The 26242-nt window shown below is 32.8% G+C and overlaps 3 protein-coding genes and 1 pseudogene across 17 annotated transcripts; 1 reads left to right on the forward strand and 3 right to left on the reverse strand.

The window, feature by feature from the left end:
• Positions 1-2961: 2961 nt before the first annotated feature.
• Positions 2962-7333, reverse strand: LOC100793151 (uncharacterized). Of its 5 annotated transcripts, XR_005889386.1 has the most exons (7): positions 7111-7332; positions 6174-6257; positions 5850-5888; positions 5561-5607; positions 4883-4996; positions 4650-4756; positions 2962-3280 (listed from the first exon to the last, which is right to left on the reverse strand). XR_005889386.1 is itself a non-coding variant. In XM_014769367.3 (6 exons), exons 1-5 carry the CDS (start codon positions 7219-7221, stop codon positions 4891-4893), a joined length of 387 nt encoding a protein of 128 aa, XP_014624853.1. In that variant the 5' UTR covers positions 7222-7333; the 3' UTR covers positions 2962-3280; positions 4849-4890. The 5 variants fall into 5 exon arrangements, 4 of the variants coding, with proteins under 4 accessions (XP_014624853.1, XP_006600269.1, XP_014624852.1 ...); XM_014769367.3 differs by lacking the exon at positions 4650-4756 and having other exon boundaries at positions 4849-4996; positions 7111-7333; XM_006600206.4 differs by lacking the exon at positions 4650-4756 and having other exon boundaries at positions 2962-3265.
• A 2779-nt stretch (positions 7334-10112) lies between these two features.
• Positions 10113-12478, forward strand: LOC100806061 (START domain-containing protein 10). 2 transcript variants are annotated; one of them, XM_014769373.3, is made up of 6 exons: positions 10113-10202; positions 10733-10794; positions 10968-11220; positions 11563-11721; positions 12014-12160; positions 12253-12478. In XM_014769373.3, exons 2-6 carry the CDS (start codon positions 10748-10750, stop codon positions 12370-12372), a joined length of 726 nt encoding a protein of 241 aa, XP_014624859.1. In that variant the 5' UTR covers positions 10113-10202; positions 10733-10747; the 3' UTR covers positions 12373-12478. The 2 variants fall into 2 exon arrangements, with proteins under 2 accessions (XP_014624859.1, XP_003550552.1); XM_003550504.5 differs by lacking the exon at positions 10113-10202 and adding an exon at positions 10252-10316.
• A 1176-nt stretch (positions 12479-13654) lies between these two features.
• On the reverse strand, positions 13655-15954 carry LOC100793685 (leucine-rich repeat receptor protein kinase HPCA1-like; annotated as a pseudogene).
• Positions 15955-20233: 4279 nt separating this feature from the next.
• LOC100526991 (uncharacterized) lies at positions 20234-25581 on the reverse strand. Of its 10 annotated transcripts, none has more exons than XM_014769290.3 (11): positions 25457-25572; positions 25306-25384; positions 25190-25234; positions 25011-25096; positions 24860-24943; positions 24719-24772; positions 24474-24549; positions 21997-22058; positions 21573-21632; positions 20658-20778; positions 20234-20466 (listed from the first exon to the last, which is right to left on the reverse strand). In XM_014769290.3, the coding sequence occupies exons 1-10, from the start codon at positions 25538-25540 to the stop codon at positions 20680-20682; spliced, it is 729 nt and encodes a 242-aa protein (XP_014624776.1). In that variant the 5' UTR covers positions 25541-25572; the 3' UTR covers positions 20234-20466; positions 20658-20679.
• Between the last annotated feature and the right edge of the window lie 661 nt (positions 25582-26242).

Consider the following 26242-nt stretch of genomic DNA (forward strand, 5'->3'; position numbering starts at 1 on the left):
GTACTAACTATATGCCCATTCTGTTATCAGTGAGTATTCATTTAGGTATCTAACTTCAATCTATTGTTGGTTTTACTTCTATAGTTATGATTTATTTTGGTCATTCTAATTTTATCCAGTTTGAGTATGATTTGTCTTTAAAATAGATAAACTATTTTTAGTAAAATAAAAATAAAAATAAATCCATTTATCTATTTTGAATCAGGAGAGCGTACACATTAAATTCTATCAATTTTGAGAAGAAAAAATTATTTGCTCAAAAGCAGCTAACCTCATTAACATAATATTTTTTCATTTTATTATTTAATCAACTAATTGATTCTAATTTTAAATTTAACTAAACTCAATCTAAAGCAACTTAGATTTGGTTTTTTTTTCTTAAAAATTAAAAATAATTCCTGAAGTGTATTTTTTAATTTTTTTTTGTGAAGGAACGTGAAAAGAATTTTTTATTTTATATCATTTAGACATATTTTTTTGAGGTTGGAAATAATTATGTGAAGGAAATGCTATTTTTTTTCTTTTTTTGTTTTCAATAATATTTCACTTATAAAAACAGGAAAAGTAATAAAAGATGATTTTTAAATAATATTAATAGAACGTATCAAGAAAAAGTCTAGAATTCTCGTTCTTCTCGTAGGACACTTGTCTTCCTTCTACTTGCGAAGAAAGGGCACAATCTGTTGGTGGTACGACTCTTTTATAGCTAAGTCTAGTACGACATTTCTTCAGAGACTGTAATTAGTTCGTGAAAGACGAATCATAGATGATTGCTTCAACTTTTTCATTTCACGATCCTCTCTCTCCCATCTTTTTGTAGATAGAAAAATAAAATAAAATTGCTGCACACAAAAGAGCTTGTTAATTATACGTATATAAAATCTTATTGCGTTATTAGATCAGTAACTGATAATGCTGCAAGAAAATATCCACCATTTACATATTTCATTTTATTTATGTCAGATATATAATTAAAAAAATCAGTTACATCATTTTTGTTAATACTTCAGCATTCTTAACTGATACCGAGAATGCAAATCTAACGTGTGAAAACAAAGAGGGTAAGTATTCAAACAGTTTCACATGTAACTTATATGGTTGACAGAGTGGTATAAAATTTTTCTAGAATAATAACAGTCACGCATGATGAGTTTCTAATCCAATAAATTAAAAAATATTCATAGTCTCTGATCCAAGAAAAAAAAAGAAGACAATTCCACATGTGAGTTGAAGAGATGCGAAAAAGCAGTATCCTTGGTAGCAACATTTCAGCAAATGGTCCGTCATTAGTCGTTTATTACTGAATGAAGTTGTTTTAATTTATCCTCTTATTTGTTTTGAATGTTTACTTTAATTAGAAAAATTTAGAGTATTATTAATACCTTTCATATGATATAACATAGAATGCATCTAGTGTTAAAAAAAAAAAACATTTGTAGTGGAATTTTGGTGGCTGTGAAGCTGGGGGCATAGGGGGTGTCACTAAAAGATGTGTGCGGTGCGGTGCATATAGCCCCCACGGGGCAACAAGTTCCCTGGGTCAAGTCAGGCTCAGATAGGCCTCACAGGTGGATTCACTCTCAGAGACCTGTCAGAAACTAAAAAACAAATTATTCAATTTTGTAATGTGTGTAACTGTAATACTACTACTACTACTACTACGTCAAGGAAAGGTAGAGTATCTATTTTTGTGGTTGGTTGAACAGGTTCCTCACACTGGCAATAGAAATTTGCCAAATATTATTAATTGCAAAAAAGAAAGGGAAACTGCGAAATTCGTAGTTGAGAATAATAAATGGACAAAAGCAGAAGGGATGAGGCAGGGGAGGGGATTGCATGAAAGACACAAAAGCATTGGCGGGTCCACTATTAAACCGTTGGATCGATTTCATTTAATGGGTCATTGGATCCAAATCAAAAGCAGTGAATGGTCAAGCATTTGACCATCTGACCCATTTTTGACCCTCTGACTCCGCATTTATTCCTCTTTAGATTTAAAAAAGACTTTGGAACTAACTTGTTGTTGGTTAAGAAATTGTTGTCTCTCTCACTGCCTTCCAGAATTTGTAGGACCATACTTAATATGCAGGCAAGCATCCCGTGATTATATGCAACCAAGCTTGGATACAATACAACTAATCTATGCTTATGCTCTGTTCTTTTTTTTTTCTTTCTACTTTTCGATATGTCATTTAATCTCTTTTTCACCACATCACCCAAAAACAACAATCTATTTTGGTCACTGCAATTCAAAAACGGGTACGGATCTTAACTAGTCACACAGTTCGTGAAAATTTAATTGCCATTTCGCCAGCCAAGCATAGTTTGAAAGTCAAATCTAATTTAATGATTTAATGTCACGCGGTAATGCTTTATGTATGTATGGCAACGAGAGAGAACCAAAGTAGCAGGCCAAAAAAACAACTAGTTGAACTGAGTCTTACAACATTTATAGTAATTAACTTATAACCCCCGATAAATCATAATTTTGGTTTTTGAAGGAGGAAGGAGACGAAACAATAACATGCAACAAAAACGATACGGATACAGTGGTGGGGTATGAGTCAGACGACCAGTGCATTGATGTCGCACTCATTCCTTAGCGGTGACATGTGTACTACAACTACAACGAGTGCCATCGTCTGTGACCAGTCACTACCTCTGTCCCTGTCTACTATCAGCTAAATGGAACAATCACATTTCTCTCTTTCTATTTGATCACTGGTGCAAACAAAATACTGTCTATGATTAATAAATAAAATAACAAAGATGAAAAACAATTAAATCTCGAGTGTTACAGCATGAATTTGACCTCCAATAACCCATATTTTTTCTTGTTTCTTCGTCCACACGCATTACATAATATGCATCTTGGAATAACTTTGAATGTAAATAGCCACATTTAATTGATTAACGTATAAATTTACATTACACCTAGCTGTAAGTAAAAACACTACGAAATACAATCACGAGGCACTTCTTTATTTATTGCTATTTAAAAAAATTCACAATGAATACAATTTAAACTAATACATATTACACTTGTACACATAGAAAAATATAATTTTAAAAAAATGTATTATACTTCAGAGCGCTGGTTCTCTTCGCTTGTACAAACGAAAGTAATTGTGATTACTATAAAATAGGCAAATAACAAATGGTCAGTGATGGCCTCAAACTGGGATGCTTGTCAATTTTTGGGGCAGGGTCTTTCACATTTGATGAACCTTGTTGGCTATCGAGCAGGGTATTTCCAAAGTTTGGTCTGCAAAACAGATTACTGAGAAACCATCAATTAGACCAAATATTTAGATGTCTATCTTCAAGCTCAAGGAGCGATCATAACAGATATCAAATGTCTTGAAACTCATGGGAGTTGGTTACTGATCACGTAATATGGCAAGATTACAATGTTTTATTTTATGCAAAACATCGTGCTCACAATAATCAACCGAGTATAGAACTTGAACTTTTGGGATGACAAAATTGATGAAGCTTCAGTTTGTCTCCCTAAACTGATTAGCACCCTATTATATCAACTGATACGACTGACTAAATTCTACTAGAGTAATTGCAACAATGAACTTGAAATGAGAAAGAAATAATTAAATAAATAAGTTGACCAGCAAGACCTGCTCCCTCTCGCTCCTTTCCACTACTACACACATAAATGCAGTGATTGTAGTATATCCAAATTTATGTTATTAGAATGTGTGCGGGCCCTTGTCCAAGAGTGAGGGAGAGTATACTAGTGAGCTTAACTTGAGTGACCTATTGTCCAAAACGTCTTAATGTCTTGACACCATGGATTCATGATGTTTACTTAAACAGCCTTAAACTTGTTTCTAACTCACCAATTTGAGACTTGTTCTCCAACACTCCCCCTCAAATCCAATTAGCTTGGCTCAATTGTGACTTGTCTTTAATCTCCATCTTGGGCTTATACTTTATGTTTGGGCTTCAGAGGTCATAGGTCTTGCTTTCATTTTTTAGATAAGGCAGTCTTTCTTTCATTTATTGTCAGAGTGAACTATTTATCCAAAGTATCTAGACACAGTGGACTCATGGTCTTTTTACTTATACACCCTTTCACTTGTTTCTAATCCACAAATGCGAGACTTGTTCTCCAACACTCCCCCTCAAGTTCAATTAGCTTGGGTCAATTGTGACTTGTCTTTAATCCCCAACTTGGGCTTATACTACAAGTTTGGGCTTCAGAGGCCATAGGTCTTGCTTTCATTTATGGGTTTCAAGAAATAAAACTATCCAACATGCAAATTACGAAATACATTTCAATAATCAATTGGATAGTGGAGATTGAACAAATATGCAAAATGCCATTTTCATAAATGTCTATGAAACAAATATGGAAATGCTTGTAAGCTAATTAACAAACAATAAAAAGCAATTACTCCTAAAAGAATTTTGCTCCTCTGCTTAGTAGCATTATTTCCTCGAGATCATGGAAAGAGAAGAATTAGTAATACTTCTGTCCTAAAGTATAGTGATGTTGCATTTTTTTTTCTTGAGCAAAAATTTATCTTAATAGTCCTCGTATGGGTATGTTATTCATCATTCACTTTACTGGTTACTTGGACATTATAGTTCAAAAGGATGTTGTCTTGATGTTAAATGGTATCAGTAAATACAATATCTCGATTCTGTTTGATGCAATCAGTGCCATTTCCATAGTTGATGCTGTTTGGCTTTAGCCATTTTGTCAAAAAGAAATCCAACCAAATGTGAAGGGTTCCAGCTTCAGTGTTAATAATAAATGCATGCCCACATGCCAAAAAATGAAAAGCATTTAGCACCAGATAAAGTATTAAAACCTTGTAGAGAATTCACCTGTCAAACTAAACTATCAGACTAGAAATTTAACCTGATATTTTACTTCAACTCATTTTCAGATAATTTTAGCCTCAGGTCCTTCAGAGCATCCACTACTTCTGCATCAAGATTGTGCTTCAATAATCTACCTTGAAAAGAAGTGGATCTGTACATAATAACATGAATAAGCAAACCAATCAGCAAGATCTGTCATTGTGATAGCTTAGCATGTTCTCATAACGCCAACATAAGCTGCACCATAGACAAATTGATTAAATTCAATAGTAAAAAATGTCATGCGCTGTATTTTAGAAAGCAAAATATTCAAACTTTAAAGGTTTCTAGTCATTTTTGTTTCTCAATTGGAAGTTTTGTTTTAATGGAGGGATGAGGGTAGGGGTTTAGGATGCTGGTGGTTCCTGTGATTGCATGACCTTATCCTTGCAAGATCCTGCAAAATAATGTTTTATTTTCTTTCTCATTGTTTTTTTTTTTTTTTGCAGGAAGCCCATCAAGAATACATATATATATATATATATAACAAAAGATAATGAATTATACTGGTTTAGATATTAGCAGTGCATTAATATCACATCTCAAGTTACAGTTATCCACGCACTAACTCATAAACCATACTGTGAAAAAACAAAACAAAACATAAAAGACATAACCAGACCATATTTCAGACAGAAAAATAAATATTTCTCAAATTATTGCAGTCAGGGCACACCTTTGCTCTTGAAGCATCCTTTCAACCTCCTTTTGTGATGCCTTGATCTACTACGAAAACAATTAATACAAGGGACCATGTGAAACATCATTGAAGAATATAAAAATCATCAGCCATGTCAAAGCAAATAAAGATTAGGATTTAACTGCATGTCTATGTAATTTTAAATGATGTAAACTATTAAATCTAATATTCCATCAGAAAACCTGGGATTTTAAATGTACAAAGTAAACCAGACAATATGAGAGGATAACATACAGAACCATCCTGCCTCAAATTAATGTTTTACCTCAGTAACCAATGCCTTGCAACTCCAAATAAAGGCTCCCTGAAAGTCAGCAGCAGTATAAATCTTTTGCATCAATAAACAGAGCACAATGCAGACAGTGTTACTTGATAATCAGGTGATGGTATTAATCCGCATTTAAACAATCATGAAAAGGTAATAATGATAAGATCAGAGAATTACTTTTATTTATGCCGAAATTAAATAGTTTGCATATTTTGATAAGGAGAGTGAAATACTCATAGCTGGAAAAGAATTGTGAAGACAATTGACAATCAAGTTGCATCCATTTCACTCAAGTTTTCGATTTATAGGAAGGAACCATACAGCTCCATGTGCTGCTTGCTGATGACAGTGATCAGAAGTGACTACCCAGACTTTGGGGCAACCATCCTCCTTTAAAGCTGCAACCTAAAATGAGCAAAGAATAAAAGGAAATGAAAGATGCACAGTGTTCATAAAGATGAAGCAGGTCTCTGTTGGTAGTGTCAATTCCTATGCAAGAAGATTCACTTATACTGCAGCAAAATTGGGAAGCACTGTAAATGGAGATGACCTTGCTTCTCTCATTAAAATACTTTAAAGTTACATGCCTGACATCATTGCAATTCAAGGCCCATGTGTGCAGAAAATAATATCATTTTAGATACCAATTCATTAATCACTGTTTGAATTTCACATTCAAACGCAAGGCAAGCAGGAGATTCTAGTACATCTGGAAACAGGATCAAGAGAAAATTTGAAAAACAAAATCCCACTGCAGATCTAGAGGGGCATTTAGAAGCGCTTACATGGGTTTATAGAAGTGGTTTTGACTTATAATATCTTTCTAGCTTTATTTCAATAAGCTTCCTGTAAGCTTCACAGTCAAGCAGTCAAGCTTTTGAATAAATTCTCATTTAATAAATGTTTATCGAATAAGGCAAGTTTGGATAAACTTCTCAACAATTACTTATAGGAGAAGAAAATAAAATGAATTGAACTTCACTTCTTTCATAAGTTAAAATCAACTTGTGCACTTCGACTTCTATAAAAGTTCTCTCATCCGACTTCTCCAAAAAGCTGAGATGCATTATGTTTATTATTTTCTTCTCTTACATGCTACAAGGGCTTATTAAGAAGTTTATCTAAACTGACCCAAAGGATTTAATTAAGTTATTTCCTTCTCGACCTTCTTCTTGCGGTGCTAGAATTTCAATTCTGGAAGCTCTGTTTGATTTGAAATAGCATAAGGATGAGTAAGTATGATAATTATTAGTATTACCTTCCATAGCTTTAGGAAGCGGAGGTTTTGTTTGACGTTGGATGTGATTATTGGAGGAGTGGATTCAGAATCCTGAGTCTGCTTCTTGCTTTTGGCCACTAGTACCATCATGCTACTAACCAATTATGCCACCATGGAACCGCTTTCAATTTCATATTGCAATTCGCTCAGCTTCTTCTCCGCTTCGTCTTTTTTTCTCCATTCATCCAAATATTACTAATGCTTTTTTTTTTTTTTGGTTTTGAGGGCTGTGATTTATTCTTTTGCAATTCAATAATCCAATTTTAAAGGGCCTGGCCTGGCACCAATACTGGGCTAGACTCAACTCGTTTGCCAGGCCCCGTTCTGTCCATCAGCAAAAAAAGACCAACTCACCAAGGCACGTCAATGTCATGCCAGTCCTCCCTGAATTGTTACATGCACTCTTCTGTAGTAGTAGTAGTATTCAATCTCAATTATCTCACTTTTATGGATTCTTACATTCACTAACACAAACGGCCAAATTCTTTGCTTTACAGATCACAAGTAATCCCATCAATAAAATTTTGTAAATAATTCAGAACAAGAATGAATATAGTTAAGTTAGTTAATTTTATTTAATAATATTCATAAAATTAAATGATAGTTATATTTGATAACATTATTTGTAATTTGTATCCGTTGTATTTGAATCGCCCTGTCGTTTGCTCTGAGATTTATTTCGTTACCAGGGCTGTCCAAACATGTCAAATAATGCCGAGTCCCACTTTTGCTTCGTGGGGCTTCTTCATGTACATTATTGGTCTGTGGATGCATATCGAATAGCCATGTTTAGGTTACAAGGTTAGTCATGTTCCAGGTTCCGAGTGGACTTGGTGCTATGTTATGTGAACCAGTATAAGCTTTCCCTATGTACACTAATACTCCCTCTGTGTCGTATTATATTCCGTATAACTTTTTAGGAAAAAAAAATTGTTCCAAAATATATTATTTTATAAAATTAATGATTTATTAATCAATAAAATACTTAATATATAAGAAGAGTAAAATAAATCATTAATTAAAAATATATTATAAAATTATTTAATTTTTTTTTTTTAAATTCAACAAATTCATTACATTTCTAAATATTTATATCAAAATCTTAAGTGTCATAATTCAGAAGTATTATGTAACATAAATGATGCAGTTGTGGAGGCAAAATTCAAAGATAGTGATTGAATTACAATTGACCACGAGTCTGCTGTACCCCTGTCAAAGGAGAGGTTGGGTTCAACTCCCCATGGAGTAGGTCGTTGATTTTTATGGGAATTAAGGCTTATTAGTGTTCGAGAAAAGCAAGACTATCTATTCTCCAACTTTCTTTCTTAAATTTGACCTTGCACCATTCAGGATAAATGTGGTGAGTCTAACCATTGGGGAACCAGGTGTCAGATCATGTGTTATTGAATCATAGTTAAACTATTCAATAGTCTCTATGGATGTTTTTATTTTTAGTTTTAGTAATTCTTACACCAAAAAATTACAAATTTTAATTCTTACATAATTTTTTTGTAACGGTTTATTATTGTCAAAAAGTTTTTGTAATAGTTTTAAAGTGCCAACAAGCCTTATTTGGTGATAGTGACAGAGACCAAACGTGTATTGTGTAAGGACTAAAACTTATACTGTATTTTCTTATAGAAGGACTAAAAACTTAAAATAGAGACAAATCAAAGGAAATGATTAAGGGAATAATTTAACCTTTTATCCTATAACATATGCAACGTTCAGTTTTTCTTCTTCACCTTCTGGGCTAAATGATAACGTAAGGAATCTAAATCCACGGGCGTTTCCTTTGCCGCTTCAAGTCATTGAAAATTGCTGTACGAAAAAACAATGATTGAAAATCGTGCTGCATTTTTGGGTTTGAAGCATGGAAAAGCAAAACATGATCTCATTTTTAGTATTATTTTCGGTATTGTCTTTGAGTGGATCATCTTGACATGATGAGAGTCATCCTGTTAGGAATAATTAACTTGATATTCAAAATTCTTTCCCCCTTCCCCGGCCTGTTCTCTCTCTGTCTTTTTTTTTTTCTGATATATGGGCAATCATTGGTTTGGAGAAAAGCAGTCCGATGATCCGCTTTGTAATAAATGCTTTTGTAGGCATTTTAAGGCAGGGTCAGTTGGCAATGTGGCTCATGTTGGAAACAGGACAACCTGGATATATAGATCAATACAAAATGAGATAATTTATCTAATTAAGCATTAAGCAAGTTGGAGCTCCTTGGTGCTACCGTATACCATTTTGTATTTTCAATTTACAGTTGTCACATGTTACATAAAATTCTGTTCCTCTTAAAAAATTATTTGTGTACTGTTGGTCTATTAAATTGTCATAGTATGTATGTATGATAGTTCTCCTAACAAGAGATGCAAACAGGCTAGTAAAGATGCAGCGAGGAGGCTGAAAATTTTGGGCCTTGTCATCACAGTTTAGTCATGTTTCACTCTTGGGATGTAGTAGTATTAATTAAAATGTTCTTATAAGACTTGAACAATCTTTCTTAATTCAAATAAAAATAATCACTCCTTTATTTATTTATCTTTTTGATAAGGTGGATGTAATAATGAATGTAATGTAATTATAGAAGGCGTATCTAAAATGATCAATTTCCTTGCTTTGATTATACTTTTGGTTGTCTTTTTGAGAGACACTAGCATTCTACACATGTACATCACTTATCATAGGGTAACGTTGTTGTTACTTTGTTAAATGAGTGAAAAAGGAGCACTCCGCGCCCACTTTGGTCTTTTAACTGCTCCACAAACTAGAGCATGTGAAATTGAACAGAAGTCTGGTCACACATCAGAAACATATATATGTAGTATAGTATAGTAATATATAAAAACAAAAGAGTGTAGAGCGTAGCAAAGAAGTTTTTGGTGAAATAATAATAGAATGGGAAGTTAGTTGTTGGTACTACACCTAACGTTACGCTAAGGACAATCCCAAATACCGTGCCAAAGAGTTCATTGGGACCGGTTCTGCCTGCCTTGCTGTTTGAAATGCAATCCAGCTCTATCAACTATCATGGCACGTGACTGGGGCCTCAGAATTCGAAAGTGGTAGGGATTGTCTTTTGGAGAAGAATATAATATAATACACCTTTTTTGTTCACTAACCATACACCATAATATTATGAATATGTCTTTCTAGCTCCAAAATTCCTATGCATGATGGTATTGCTCTCTAATCCTATATTCTTTATTTGCTTTGCTATATATCTGTGGATGAAATGAAATTCTTGTATTTTTCTTTTCCAATGTTTTGTTCCTCTCCCAAAAGCACCAACACTCCATGTGCATCATATTTTCTACCCTTGTTCTTGCTGCTTTTTTGGAAGAAAAAAGAATCTATCTTTTATATAGAGAGAGGGTTATTGCTCTAATCATGTAAGGTTCTTCTGGCACTGCATGTGCAGCAATCACCTCTGCCCACTTCATATTATTTTGCACTTCTCAACCTCTCTTTGAACCACTCATATCATCACACAGCCCTCTCACCCTTTTACATATATATACACATGTATACATATATGTATGTACCTTCCAATCTACCAAGTGTTTTATTGTCTTAAAGAATTCAACACCTGCAGGCAATTGATACCCTCATGCCAGCCACAATGAGCAGCAGTCCTGCACCTTGCAGCCGATCCTGGTGAATACCAAAACCAAACTAATTAAGCATTTTGATTTCTCATGAGAAGTATTTGTTTTAGAGAGCGACCTAGTAGGAGACTTGGTGTTAGACAGTTTTGTACGTTCAATCTTATTATGAATTTTGTTTGGTATAGAACTTAATAAAACCCTCCCCATGATTTTGTTAAAAAGGTCAATTAGTGAGGACTCCCTAAGAAGGTATGTGCAGTTTGCGAGTGAAAGCTGCATACAAGAGTTATTGGCAGCTTCGGTCACAAACAAAGGAAATGGCAACGATGGATGGAAGGTGCTAACTCTTGAAAATGGAGTGGAGATATCAAAACGAAGGTCAGACTCACTCCACACGTTTCGCAGCCGTTGGGTTCTTAGATCTGTCTCTCCCCAACAGTTCATCACAGTGGCCAATGCCATTGATGCTGCAAAGGTGAATACCAATTTTCTAATGGGAGGTGAAAGGGAAAAAAGAGGGAAAGAAAAGTAAACCATAGGAGAGTTAAGAGGATTAGATTCCCATCCGGCATGTTGAAAAGAAAACTTTTGTCTCTAGCATTGTCCTTAATCCTATCTTCTTTATTAGTTTGTGGCTGACATCAATAGGAATGACAAAAAATTTGCACGATGCCTTGTCTTTTACTTTCTTTTTTATTCCTCCTATTTGTACATCACGTTACATCACGAGGGTTCAATTTGATTTGAAACTACATAATGGTTAGTTACTGATTACATAAATTCTGATCTTGGTTTTTCCATTATTCTATTAAGCCAGCAATGGGACTCTGATCTGGTGGAAGCCAGGTACATAAAAGATCTTGAAGACAACCTCAGCATAATTCGTCTTAGGTTTGGTGATAACTCCAAGCCTCTCTTCAGGAATAGAGAATTCATTGTCTATGAGCGGCGTGAGACTATGGAAGATGGCACCTTGGTTAGTACTAAATATGCTATCAGGCATAAATTAAGCACAGCTTGGATTGCTTTAATTCATCAAAACTTAGGTCCTGCATAAGCACTTATTGAAAAAATAAATGCATTGAGTTCTTCCAGCTAAAATCAACTTATGCACTATAAGTTGATTTTAGTTTACGGGAAAAACCCATTTATTTTTATATATCTTGTTATTTTATTTTATTTACCTATAAGTATTTATTGAGAAAATTATCTAAACAAGCTGTTGTGTCTTTCAAATCATTGAACAAAATGTTAATCGGGTGTTATAGGTGGTAGCAGTTGCTTCACTGCCAAAGGAAATAGCTGCAGGGTTACATCCGAAGCAAAGTAATGCAATCAGAGGACTGTTGCTACAGTCAGGGTGGGTGGTAGAGAAGCTTGAAGATGATTCATGTGTGGTCACTTATGTTGTTCAGGTACATAGAATAAAAATGTTCACGTTTCTTCTCCACAAACAAAAGAAGGTGATCTTCAATGCTTTCTTCCTCATGGCTTTGTTTTCTTTCAGTTGGATCCTGCAGGATGGCTGCCCAAGTGCTTTGTCAATCGATTTAACACAAAACTGGTTATGATCATTGAAAACCTTAAAAAATTAGCCCAAGCATGTCCTAGTGAAGGTGAAATTTGATTACTTTGTAAAGTTTGAGAGAAAGCGATCGAGTGTAACCAAGTATAGTATTAATGCCCATCATTGATATTTACTTACTATAAATATAATTAATTTCGGCATTCAAGATAAAGATTTAAATTTCTACTTAACATATTACAACTCAGTCAGCTAGAAAGGCTTTGTTTTCCGCATTTATCGGTATCATAACTAATTTCCTCGAAATGAATGTTTTAAACAGCGCTTTATGGAGGAAAAAAATGATTTATGTAAGAATGAAAAATAATGCATTTCAAAATTAGAACAAAAAAAACGGATAATTATTTTTTCAGAGAAACTAAAATTAAACTTCAAATTTTTTAAAAGAACCAAAAATATATTTTACCCTTTTAATTTTATTTGAGATTTATTTATTTCAGAAGATTAAATATCTTTATTCCTTTAAAGTTAAATTTATTTCAAACATGAAAATATCAACAACTAATGATAAATTATTTATTTCAGTAAACAATGACCAATTATTTATTTAATTTAAAAATATATTTAAAATTTAAGTGTTAATAATATTGAATATTAATTTTTAAATTTTTACTCTCAAATATTTGATGAAGACATCAACCCAAGGGGATGTGCTTGAATAATGCCTTGAATTCTTATTTGAGAGTCATCTGTCAAGGTAACAAAAAAAAACACAAAGAATCCAAATAAGATAGAAAAGAGAGAAGATAATTGTTATCATCAATCACATGATAAAAAAACACAAGAGTCAAGCGTTCAAAGTTCAAGAAGAGACGGATGAGAACAAAACAAATACATTTGCAATATTTTTGTTTCCTAAAATTAAACAGATAATTACAAGAAGTCAAATAAACACATGTTTTAAAATTTGAAAATAAAAACTGTTTCTAAAAAATGAAAGCAGAAAAAAAAAATTACTAATGAAATATATTTTAACTATTATGTATTAATTTTGCAATCCCTGAACATCCACGCAGTGCTTCACAATGACCAAATTTGTATAGAATAATGAAAAATACGCATACAGGACATGAAACCATATTTCTTCGTGTATCTGTGTATCACAATACCAACTCCCTTATGATTGTCTTTAAATTATTACATGAACATTTGTTTAGTTTGCGCGCGGGAAATGAAGCTCGAAGTGAAGACTACTCACAAAAGAAGCTAAAGAAGACATACAGTCAACTTTAATGAATGATATTCAAAATACTGGTAAAAGTTGGGATGACATTTAGCTAAACTTATATATAAAATATAAACAAATTGACTTGGATTTGAGGTACTACTTAGGGCCAAGTTTTGGATATGGAGGTCCTGCACTGAAATCAAAGGTGTCGTTGGTATTATAAGGATGGCTTGAACTCCCTCTGCTGACCTCCTCATAACTAGAAGAGATGGAGGGTGATTCCTCAGTGGGGTTTGCACCAGCTGACTTCAATATGTTCTCGATTTCTCTTACCACTTCACTCATTTCAGGCCTGTCAGAACCTGACTCTTGAACACATTTCATGGTAGACCAATGGCCTGGTCAATGATTTCATGAAGACCATATAACCCTTTTGTCTTATCAAGTGCATTCTTAACCTCTTTCACAATATACTTCCCTCGTTCCAACGGCCTTCTTGCTGAAATCAGCTCCAACATTAGCACTCCAAAGCTATAAACGTCACTTTTCTCAGTCAATTGTTGAGACATATCATACTCTTGATCCAAGTAACCCATTGTTCCTTTAACTTGAGTGGTAACATGATCTTTCTCAGAATCAACCATAGACTTGGAGAGACCAAAATCAGCAACTGTGGCATTTAGGCGGTCATCCAGCAAAATATTGTTTGATTTGATGTCCCTATGTATGATGGGAGGATTAACAAGTTCGTGAAGATAAGCCAAACCACGGGCAGTACCAAGGGCAATTTTCAGCCTTCTAATCCAATCTAATCTAATTCCTGACTTCCCTGCATTGACCATATCCATTTTATCAGGAGGTACAAGCTTGGTCAGGTGTATAATAATATCCGACTAAACTTTGTTCAAGGTAACCAGGTGGTTAATTAAGTACCTGAGAGAGCATCCTTTAAACTTCCATTTTGAACATACTCATAAACCAGCATTTGTTCTTCGTGCTCAAAGCAGAATCCCATAAGGCTGACAAGATTCTTATGGTGAACCCTCGATAGGCGCTCAATCTCCCCTTTAAACTCAAGCTTTCCCTGCATAGATTCTTTTTGAGCTCGTTTTATTGCTATCACTGTTGCAAGTCCCACATCGGGTGGTTAATGAACATGATAAGTGTTTATATAGCTGGGTAGACCACCCCTTTATAAATTAGTTTTTAAGAGGACCTATCGGATGCCTTGGTTTCACTTTAACATGGTGCTTATATGTGTGGACATTTACAGTAAAAGTACGTTATATGTTAGGCAATGCTTAATTAAAAGCACATGTGCTACACTATATCTAAGTAGTTTTCACTAAAATTATAAAAAGAAGCATTTAATGGATGGAAAACACATATCAGAAGGAAACTTTTTATTCAGTTTTGTAGCTTAATTAAAAGTACTAATATTCAATATATACCTTCCCAAAACCCCCAGATCCAATGTCATTGACTTGAGAAAAAATTTTGGTGTATTTTTTAAGCTTTTCAAAAGAAAAGATCCTTGCTTCTTTCAACTGAGGGATCTCCCTGTTGCTCGAAGCTGTATCCCAGCGTCCTGCATTTTGTGAAATTTAAGCATGTTAATTAAATCAATACCATGCAAATGATTAGAAAGCAAGAGCAAAGTATAGAGCTATCTTACTAAAAGGATTGCTTTGTCCAATTGCTTTTTCGGCCCTTTTCTTTTGGCGGAATGCATAGAGACCTGATAGAAGTAATAACACTAGCAGGACCAAACCACCAACTGCTGCCCCAATTATGATTCCAATGCTTGAAGATTTACTCGATTCACTCAATCCTTCTACATGATAAGAAAGTTGGAGAACAAAGATTATCAAAAAACGGAGCAATTAGTACTATTAATTTTATTAAACAGTGTGTGAATGAAATTTACCAGAGTTTCCAAAGTGTTCATATTTATCTCCACGAAAACAAAATGGTCCAAATACTTCAGGAGGCTTAAAAGTCTGGTTGCTAAGCAGAAAACCAATGCTAAAAGCCCCTGTTCGATTGAAATGATCCTGTCATGATGGGAAGACTTGTAAGCTCAATTCGAGATACTGAGTTGAATCCTTCCTTAGATGGCTCAACAAAACCGAATCCACAGGTAGAAAATGAGACTTAAAAGATTGCATAAGACCCTCTTCAAGCATTGAGGAGTAAGTTTTATTATCAAAGTCGGAAAAGGGAAGCGACCTGAAAGTTAAGGTTCCCGAATATGGATATGCGCATATACAGTTGGGACTAGGAATCTGTTCTGAACTGCAGGTACAAGGTTGACAGTTATTTGGTGGTGTTGAATATGAGAAATTGGGTTGAGAAGAGGAGCGGTAGCTTTCTAATTCTCCATTTTCTTGGCAAACTGGGTTATCTTTAAGTCTGCAAGGAAAAGTGCAGTTAAAAATCAGGCTAAGTGAACCAAATTAAGGTGCAAATCTCATATTGACATTTTTCTTTGGGTTTCTAGCAAGTAATAGACATTTTTCTGTGCCTTATGTATGGGTTCTGATAGAAAGGAGGTTAGATGTTATGGAATGCTCCTTTTGCATGCAAAAGATGCATTTGGATAGAATGAAATGCAACATTTGGTTTCCGCAGTTGAGTCTTTTTTGGTTTGTATGTGGTCAGATACGCAGATTTTGTTACATGGATTCTGAGGATTCCTGATCCTTTTTTTCTGCATCACTATTTTTTTAAAAATAAATTCTTGATAAATAATAAATTACGTAAAAAAACATGGAAATTATGTCTTGTGGAAATAAAATACAAGTCTTAAGTCATTTGCTAAGTGTTAGCTTAACACACTAATACTTTCTGGATTCATCATGCAAATCCCAGTGGCAAATTGTCCTCACTTGAGGTATATGACACACACTCATGGATTGATCATTGCCTTCTGGTCACAGTTAATAGGGTGGAAACTGAGCAGTGTTTGACATCCTCCAGGTGTGACTTAAATTTGATATAGTACAAGCACATACTCAAAATAAAAATATTTACAAAGTCTCTAATTCAGATAGTGAACCAATATCTCCAGAAAGCTGACCAGCCAAACCAGTGCTGGCTAATGTTCTGAAATACTAGCAATCAAGTTAATATCTCAAAAACAAATTCTGAAGAATGGAACAACAACCGAGGATATCCGTTAAGAGACACTACATTGATGTGATGCGTGAATTCTTGCACTTGATTCCTTCCCAATCATCACAAGGATCTGAACCCACCCAATTAGGAGGGGTGTTCTTCCAGGTATCCATAAGAGACAAAAGTTTGATCCCTGCATTAGAAATTACAGCCAAAGAATACGATTCAGTCACTGAGATCTTATACATAGAGTTGTCTAACTTTTGATTGCTCCGAAGATGAGCAGAAGAAATAATTAATACTGACAAACTTTTTCTAAAACTTGCAAGACACAAATTTGGTTTATCTTAACTTGTCCATTTTTTCTAGTTCTACCAACCAAAGCAGGTCCAGTGCTTCTGGTTTTGAACTTACTAAAGCTTAGTTCTATGAACTATAAGCATTTAATAAATGAACATTATAACAAACATGGCATTCACATGCCAAGAAAAATGAAGTTGAGTATAAGAGCGTGGTTGTAGTGTCAGTGTGAGCGTGGGGGAGAATGCATTGATTTAGTTAGCTAAGTAGATAGCTTAGCTGGTGGTGACTGCCACTGACGTAATCGTGCAATGCAACTATTCAATTACTTCATTTAGTTAGTTAGGGGATTTATAAACACACCTTCAAATTGGTTATAGACCAAATTAAAATATTTCAACTCTATCACATTCTTCCCAAATTAAAATCAAGAAAAATCAATATAAACAATTGAATAAAATGAATCTCAACACCATTTTTTTAAAAATAAATCCCTCTCACTCCATTATAACTCTTATTATCAATCCAAATCCAAACATAGCCTAAAGTATTGGAATACGTCAAGTCAATCATACTATATCCCCACTTGGCCACCTACGTATTAAACTAGATTTCCATAATCTATTTAGTTCATTTTATCAACCATTATATTATTTTTTTAAAATATTTATATTAAAAATGTAATATTTAATGTCATTAATATATTTTATCATAATTTATAAAAAGTATTTATTAATTTAGTAATGATCAACAAAACTGTTAATTAAAAAGATAGATCTTTTTGTACATGAAAAAGGTCAAATTTTAAAATTTTATTATTTTTAAAACTTAATGTGTTTATTTATTTAAATAAATATTGTTTTATTATATAAGATTTCAATACTCTAGTCTAGTTAAAATGTAAATTTCATTAACTTATTTATAAATTTAAGTTTATTAACTTATTTAGAAATATATTTATTGAATATTCTTTAATTAGTCTTTAGGATACTCATATATTAGCAAAATTTTCTTTCAGTGTGTAGTAGATATGCCAATGTTTACCCATGTGAATCAACTGTAAGAGTGTGTAAGAAATAAAAAATAAATAAAAAAAAGCTTTAAAACTTAAGTAGGTGAGTAATACGTAAAATAAAAAAAAGTTGTGATTCTTTACAAAATTAACGCCTTTTTTTTAATGTTAGGGAATTTCAGTAATTGAAAGTTACTTTTTTAAATACTCATAATCATCTAGGGTGTAGAAAATTAACGCGAAAAAATTGATTTAATTTCTGAAAACAACACTTGGAGGCCTATGGGTTAAGGTGGAGACGCTGCGGGAAGATGGCGCCTGGGTTTCTCCTCTTCGGGCTTTGTTGGAAACTTGGAAGGGTTATTCTTTCTGCAATATTCAATTTTCTTCTATGCCTAACCAATTTTGCGAAATTTTCATTTTACCCTTTTGTGTGTTGCAATGTTCATTTGGAATTTTTGACTTCCCGTGGCTCAAAATTAAATCTACAAATTAGCAACACGTGAATTGATGCACTTGATTGAGTTGATTCTATCCCAACCATCATTACAAGGATCTGATGATCCCTTCCAATTGAGAGGTTTATTCTGCCAGGCACTTGTATATTTTAGCTAGAGAAACAAAGTTCTATATGGATGATAACATAACTGAATAATGAGTAGGTTGTGATTTAGAAAAAACTAGAGACAGAGATATGCATATTATGTAAGGCATATAAGGTCAAAATTGATCCTACAATCCTTATTATTTGTTTGTGGTACTGCAAGCAGAACCAACAAATAATTGCAGCTTTTTCACCCATTATCATCTGAAATACGTAGGTAGTATAGTAAATATATTATGACTCTCATAACTTAATTTCCCGTATCCCACTGCATTCGCTATTGTCAGAAAAAGTCAATAAGACAGTCTGTCATGTTTAAACCAACCCTATGTGATGAGACTGCGCGCGGCTAGAAGGAAAAGGACTTCACGCCTTGAATTTTAACATGCTCTCAAGTTAATTTGTATTTTTTTTTCCTGAGTTTATTTCAATATTTTATAGAACGAAAAGATCAACACACAATTTCAGCATATATATATCTATGGTGCATCCTTTCCCGTAAGACAATCAACGCATCAGCCCATTTTAAATAATTTCCCCTATTTTTTATGTAGAAAAAATGTAAATATGCACTAAAAATTTTACTATTTTCATTAAAAAAATTGATAATTTTAATTTTAAACTTTATACATTTTTAGTGCACAATGCCACTATAAAGTTTGCTTTTTTTTCCGTCAAGGGTGGCTGAAGGCCATACGAACAGAACGGGGGAATGAAACCCCTAAAAAAAGTTTGAATCTCAAACTTTTACAACTAGAACCACCCTAATAGGTTATTTAAATTAATAAAATATAATAAAGTTAATATGAATTGGTAAACACTAATTAATGAATTGAGCATATAATTGATCAACGAGTCTCATTCAAATTTAACGCCTTATCATCAACAAAGAATAAAAACCTTATCTAGACTTTTCAACTCATTAACCTTAACCAAGATTTATGTTTGACATATCCGCTGCATTCAATCAAGTGATGTACATATATAAACAAAATAATAAAAAAATTGAAAGCTATCATTTCTTAGTGTGGCTCTCTGTGTGGTCTCCTCTTTTGTCACACAGTTCAGTTGCCGTTGTCAAAATGTTATAGTATGTCAGAACATGAAATACATAGAGGGAGGACGACTCCTATGGTTACATTGAGATAAGAGAAATACAAATTTAAATCAAATTTATTTATTTTTGTAATAAAATAAATAGATTTAAATTATATATGAATGAATGATTAAGATTATGAGTTAATAACTTAATAAAATCACGTGTTTTTTTAGTCTTAACTATATGTGTTGATTGTATATGATTTAGATATTTATAGTTGGATATTATTTCTCATAATTAGTAATCATGTGTTATCATAAAAATTAACCTCTATGTATTAGTTAGTGGTAACAATAAACATGACCACTTTAAAAAATCACATTCATTTATTTTTTATCTTGATCATTTAAATATGATCTAGTAAGGCTGTAAAAAAAATGATCCAGTAACATTATTATTTTCATTTCTCATTATAATCAAGAGACACTACCTTACTTTAAGCAATTTGTTTTGGGGCTATTTAAGTAATTTAATTAGAAAAACTTTGTTCTCTCTCTTTCCCCTTCCCCCTCTCATTCTCGCGTAACACTTCACGTACATTCTCGTTGAGAAATCAAAATCAAGCATCGACCATAATTAAAGGTCCAAAATGCAAGTAAAAGAAACCATCAAAGAAACATGTGACCATTAAGAAGCATGCATCAAGGTATAATAGCAGCAATATGAGACGGAAAATAAAGAATCACGAGCTTTTTAGTTATACAAACCAAATCACTATTAGTCTATTATCCACGGTCCATGATGGTGTACCTAGCAACCTTATTGCAAGAGTTACTAATGATGGCCAACCAGTCGCTCCTGCTACAATAGTTCCAACCTAATATCAGGTCACATTTCTGTGATCAATGATCAATCAATTAAAATCAAGCATTGAATATCTAAATATGGTGTTCAAAGTCATAAAAGCCTATTATAATTTATATAATATAAATATATAATGTATAATATTACCCTCAGCAGTCAGCACATTAACAGAACTAGCAAAATATGGCTATAAAAAATTATATGTCGTGTATAGATCACTTACCACTCCCAAATTATAGGTTCAACTAATGTACTGCATCTGGCTGGTTCTCTGGCAAAGCCTTCCGAAATGCTGCCATTTCATTATATGTCTCGTGTAATCTTGATAGAGTAGGGAATTCCTTCTGTTTGAACAATAAAAGGAATATTGGATCACGAATTTAGACAATAAATATTGTTTTATGACCTAAGATTTTGTATATTACAAAATACCATGCTATTTATAAAAATAAAGGAAATTATGCAATATGAAAATATTTTAAAACAATGAGTTTGATATAAAATATAATAATTCAAAATTAAGGGTGATTTTTAATTAGTTGACCGTATAAACAACTTCACAAATTACGAGTCACCAATAATATATTGAAATTAAACTTTTAAAATAATTATAAAAGTAAAAAAATTTCAATTACATGGATGAGAATGTAAAAAACTTTTGTTTTGTCACACGATTCTAATTAAATTCTAAAACAATATGCAAAATAAAAAGGGATAAAATACTGTATATTACTCTTGAATATAATTTTAATTGCTCATTATATAAAAGTTATGTATGATAACTAAGAACATGCTTCTACATTACTAGCATAATTTGGAGGACATTAAAGGGTTAGTATTAAACAATTAATCATTAAAAAGACACCCAAAAAGTTGGAGCTAATTGCTAAGGTCCAAAGTCGTTTACACAGTATACTATTGGTTAGGAACATGATGGTAGACCAAACAGAAGTCTAAAAGCCTAAAACTGCCTTGCCTTCAAAAAATTATTTATAAGAGGAAGAAAGTGAAGATCACATCACACCCTTTATCAAAGAAGCTATAATAACGACACTAAAGCAATTCAATTCAAACATTTTATTATCATCCTTTATTCGCCACCAAAATGGTACGCATTGAACCATGCACAGAATAATACCATGTCAACGTTGAATCTCTTAATTGCTGTATCTAACTGAGGTGCTAAAAACAAATCTGCCTGTAAACAATAATCATTTCTCTGTTAGATTATAAATAGTTATGAAGTGCAACATGAAACTGAAAAGTATACTCTGACAAAGATAAAGAGCAAGTGCTTATTGCTATGGCTAACCCTAGTCATTTTTAGGAATTTGTGTTTACTTTGTAGTTGAACTGCATTCAAATTGTACTACAGAGGATAAGTGCAAATGTTACTATATTATAGCCTGTGGTCAGGCCTAGCAATGCATGGTATTGCTAACCATGATTTTTAGGCTACTGAACCCCATGGACTCCATGGACTCTTAACATACCAGTAACATTTCATAGCCTGTGGAAAGAAGCAATCTGATCCTATTGAACTCCATGGACTCTTAACATACCAGTAAAATTTCATCTCCAGTTGCATATCTCCTAGCATGGTCTTTCAACAATTTTTCGAGTGCTGAAACACATGAACAATAGTATTTCAATATTAAATTAATCCTAACCAAAAACCATCTATTAAATTGTCATGACTCACTCTTGAAACATGACCGACATATGGACTATAATTTCCTTACTCTGGCTAGCCTAAGAGTATCTCACTCCAAATCACAATTAAAAGATCGATCAAACGGGATCACCGAAAATCTGGCAAAATTTCCCCTAAAAACAGGATAAATCTTATATTGAATAACCTGTGAAAACATATCATATATCCAGATCCAACAGTTAGATATCAAGGTCATAGATCACAACATAGGCCCATGACATAATGTCCAAAATATCAATTAATAGTGATATCGGTCATACATACTAATTATCAAAGTGTCTCAAGACATTATAATTACACCATAAATATATCTATAGGATAAGATCATCTACATCTCAAAATAAAGGGATGTTCTCTATATCTATTCCTACCCTTATCTCTATAGTTGCATTACATTGGAGTCGCAAAAAAAATACTCTCCATCAAATGCAATAGAGGCCTACCAAAAAGATAAACAAATTCTTGTGTAAGTCACGAAGACTTAGTGAGAGTATAAAATACAAAGTGGACAAGGAAGAGAGCACAAACATAGCACGAGTCTTTACATCCAAAAATAATTTAAATGACATTAAATAAAAGCGAAATAAATACAACTCACTTTTAGAAACTATTGTATATTCCCTTAAAACTTTTAAAACTACATATAAACTTGTATTCAAGAATAACAACTTTGTAAAAACTTTCATTCTACTATGTGCACATAGACCACATTATTTCTTCGTTGTGACGAACGGTAATTATAGAACTACGACATTTAGCTCGTAGGTTGTATTATCTCTTCGTTGCAACGAATGGATCTTTAAGAAATATTCAACTCATAGGCTGCATTCTTTCTTCGTTGTAGCAAATGGAAAAAAAAAATACATATATACTATGAGTGTTCGACTCATAAGTTACATTATTTCTTTGTTGTCGTAAATTAAAAACATATACACTATGAGTATTCAACTCATAGACTATATTATCTCTTCATTGTAGCGAATGGTAATCAATCATAAACTCAAAATAAATAGATCAAATAATTCAAGATCCATTTTTAAATACCTTATCAAAACTATTAAGAATCTCAGAATAAATTCTAATCAAGCGAAAATAAATATTTTACTTCATTCTCAAGTACTCCTAGAATTCAAAGATCACAAAAGAGTATATTTTGGAGTTTACTTGCTTCTCCTAAAAGAATTTAAAAAGTGCCACTAAATAGATTAACTACTCACAACCAAAAAGAACGCAATCAATGCCTTCCAATGCCATTGGGAGGATCAACCATCATTTTTCCATAGGATCCAAGCATTTAAAATAAAAAGAACAAGAGATTAGACAAAATTCTCAAATTTAACATACATAGGATTTTGAGGAAATCACAATAATTCCTAATACTTAGTTTTCTAACCCGTCTCACACAACCAATAACTAAACTAGGCTATAAAATAATCATCTAACTCAATGGGTTATAAATTTACCTTAAAGAGATCAAATAGAGAATTTTAAGGAGATGAGTGTTGTTCACTTTTACTCCAACCACCTTCTCATGCTTGAGAGTGCCACAAGGATGCAATAAAGTTGATGAATTTTGGAACAATGGAGGATTAAGGGTGGAAGGATGAAAGATGAAAAATGGGGATGATGAGGGAGGGCTCAAGAAATGGGTGTGGGTTCTTGAAAGGAAGGAATTAGGAAAGGGCGATAAGTATATGTGCAGCAGGAGAAACAAACCCCCAATCAAACTAGTAACAACCTTATCTCTACTAAGAGATAAGCTAAACAGCAACCACCAATCTGCACTTCTAGGATAACAAGCTAAGCTAGTAACAGAAACAGAGCTATAAAGCTGGGAAAACAGAAACATAACAATCTTATCTGTTATTAGTTATTACCCTCATAAGTCTTAATTGAAATTTCATTCCTGGATATTAAGTTTAGTTTGTTAGTTTTCAGTTAATAAATGTTTGACAGTTCTCAGAGAAAAGCTTGAAGGGATTGAATAATCAGAAAGCAAAAAGAAAGGATCTCTACTGATACTAACTGATGGAAAGAAATTGAATTCTGTATTCACTGTTGGAAGCAATGGTACAAGGATTCCTTAGATACATGATATTACGAATGGTAAGAATAACTCAGACTCTAACAGGGAAACTGCCAAGCAGTTATTAACAAAAAAAACTAACTATAGTAATTAACTAACTCAGCCTAATACTTGAAAAACTAAATAAACACAGAAATTCAGACTTTAAGAATGCAGACAGAATATATTTCATAGTTGAAATGTAGTAGTTAGCTACGAGGGGGAAGAAATGAAGCACTGATACTTTAATTTAAACTCACCCATAAAGCCTTTTCCAATTACACTTTGGGTCCAAGGAAGTTTTTCATCAGTGCCAACTTTTTCCTCTATGTACTTCTACAAATACAAAAGGAACATAACAAGTTGACAATAAATGCATGATACACACCCTAGCATCGAGAATAAAGTTGATTAAAAAAAGAAAGAAATAAATGAGCAATAAGGTAACATCTACATATGTTTTATTATTAAATAAAAAGAAAGAAAAAGGAAACTTAAAATGTACCACTACAGTATAATTTTGAAAAGGCTGTATAGATGAGGAAACAATAGTGGCAGCCTGTGAAAATGATTAGAAGAGAAGGGAAGTGTTAGTGAAACAAATATAAAAATATAGTTTTGAAAGTTGAAAGAGTTGCAGTAGTACTTGGAAATTGATGGCTCTTTGGTGAATATCACGAGGAAGCAGAGGAGGGTCAGGATACTTATCTTCCAAATACTGGATGTGAGACTGAGAAGAGATGAGAAAATGGAGAAGGGAAGAAAAAGAAAAGAGGGAATAAGTGAGTGAGTCTGACCATAATAATGGCAAGAGAGTCAACAATTACTGAATCTCCATCGACAAGCACGGGAACAAATCCAATGGGGTTGAGCTTAAGAAACTCTGAACACGGGTAAAAGAGGAAATTGAATTGATCTGAGCTTAACAAAAATTATATTGCATTGAATTAGGAGGAACATGAACAGAAAAACAAACCAGGGTCAGAAAATGAAGTGACTGCTAGGTAATCGTAAGGTAGTCCTAAAGAAAGAAAAGGGAAGGTGAGAGATTGAGATATGGAAGTAAGAAAGAAGAAGTGAGTAGTAGAGTACCTTTGAGGTTGAGAGCAAATCGGACTCGGAAGGAACAGGAGCTTATCCAGTAGGAATACAGTTTGAGCTTCTTCTCCTCCTGAAGATGTAGCAAACGATAACTAAGGGAAAAGCAAAATCAAATTGGTGGCGTAGAGTAATACTACCATACCATTTCAATTTCAGTATCAGTAGCACTCCCTCCCACCCTTTCCTTCACTTCACTTTCTTCTATTATATCATTGTACAAATACATCACGTCCCAACATGCGTGTCCAATTTGTTCCCTTCTTAGTTTTTTCTATTTAGAAGAGTCAAAATTCCTGTTTAAAAAAAAATAACATGGATTTACACTTTTTTTCTTAATTTTAATTCAAATATTTATTCTTAGTTTATTTTCATTTTTTTTATTCTGCCACCAAACAAACATACATTTAGTCTGCTTGAATCATTTGAAAAATCATAAAATTCTACCTCACTTTTTTTTAAGAGTTTAACATTGATGCATTAATATTTTATTACATCATTCAATTATAAATTATCATTAATATAATTTTTAAGATGATTTTATAAAACTCAATAAATTTATCATAAATAATAATTTGTACATAGGTCATTTTCTCTTTTTTTAAACTGGAGTGTATGAAATTTTTTTCATTTATAAAAATCAAACTCTTGTTTCTTTACCATGCTAAATGTTGCCCTTCTGTCCGATTATATTAATGTTGTTGGTGTTAATCTAGATGGAAGAATAACATTGAATAGTTTTAAAAAAATTGGAATATTAAATTGAATATTTTAAATTAGAAATATCAAATTAAGTAATATAAATGAAAGAAAGATTAAAAGAGGAATTTAACCTTTTATTTATTATTTTTATCTAACTAATTTATTATTTTATACTATTTAGATAAATTTAAATTTTATTTTACATACTTAATATTTTCTTTTATTGGAC

This window comes from Glycine max, chromosome 17, assembly GCF_000004515.6.
Source record: "Glycine max cultivar Williams 82 chromosome 17, Glycine_max_v4.0, whole genome shotgun sequence".
NCBI lineage: Eukaryota > Viridiplantae > Streptophyta > Magnoliopsida > Fabales > Fabaceae > Glycine > Glycine max.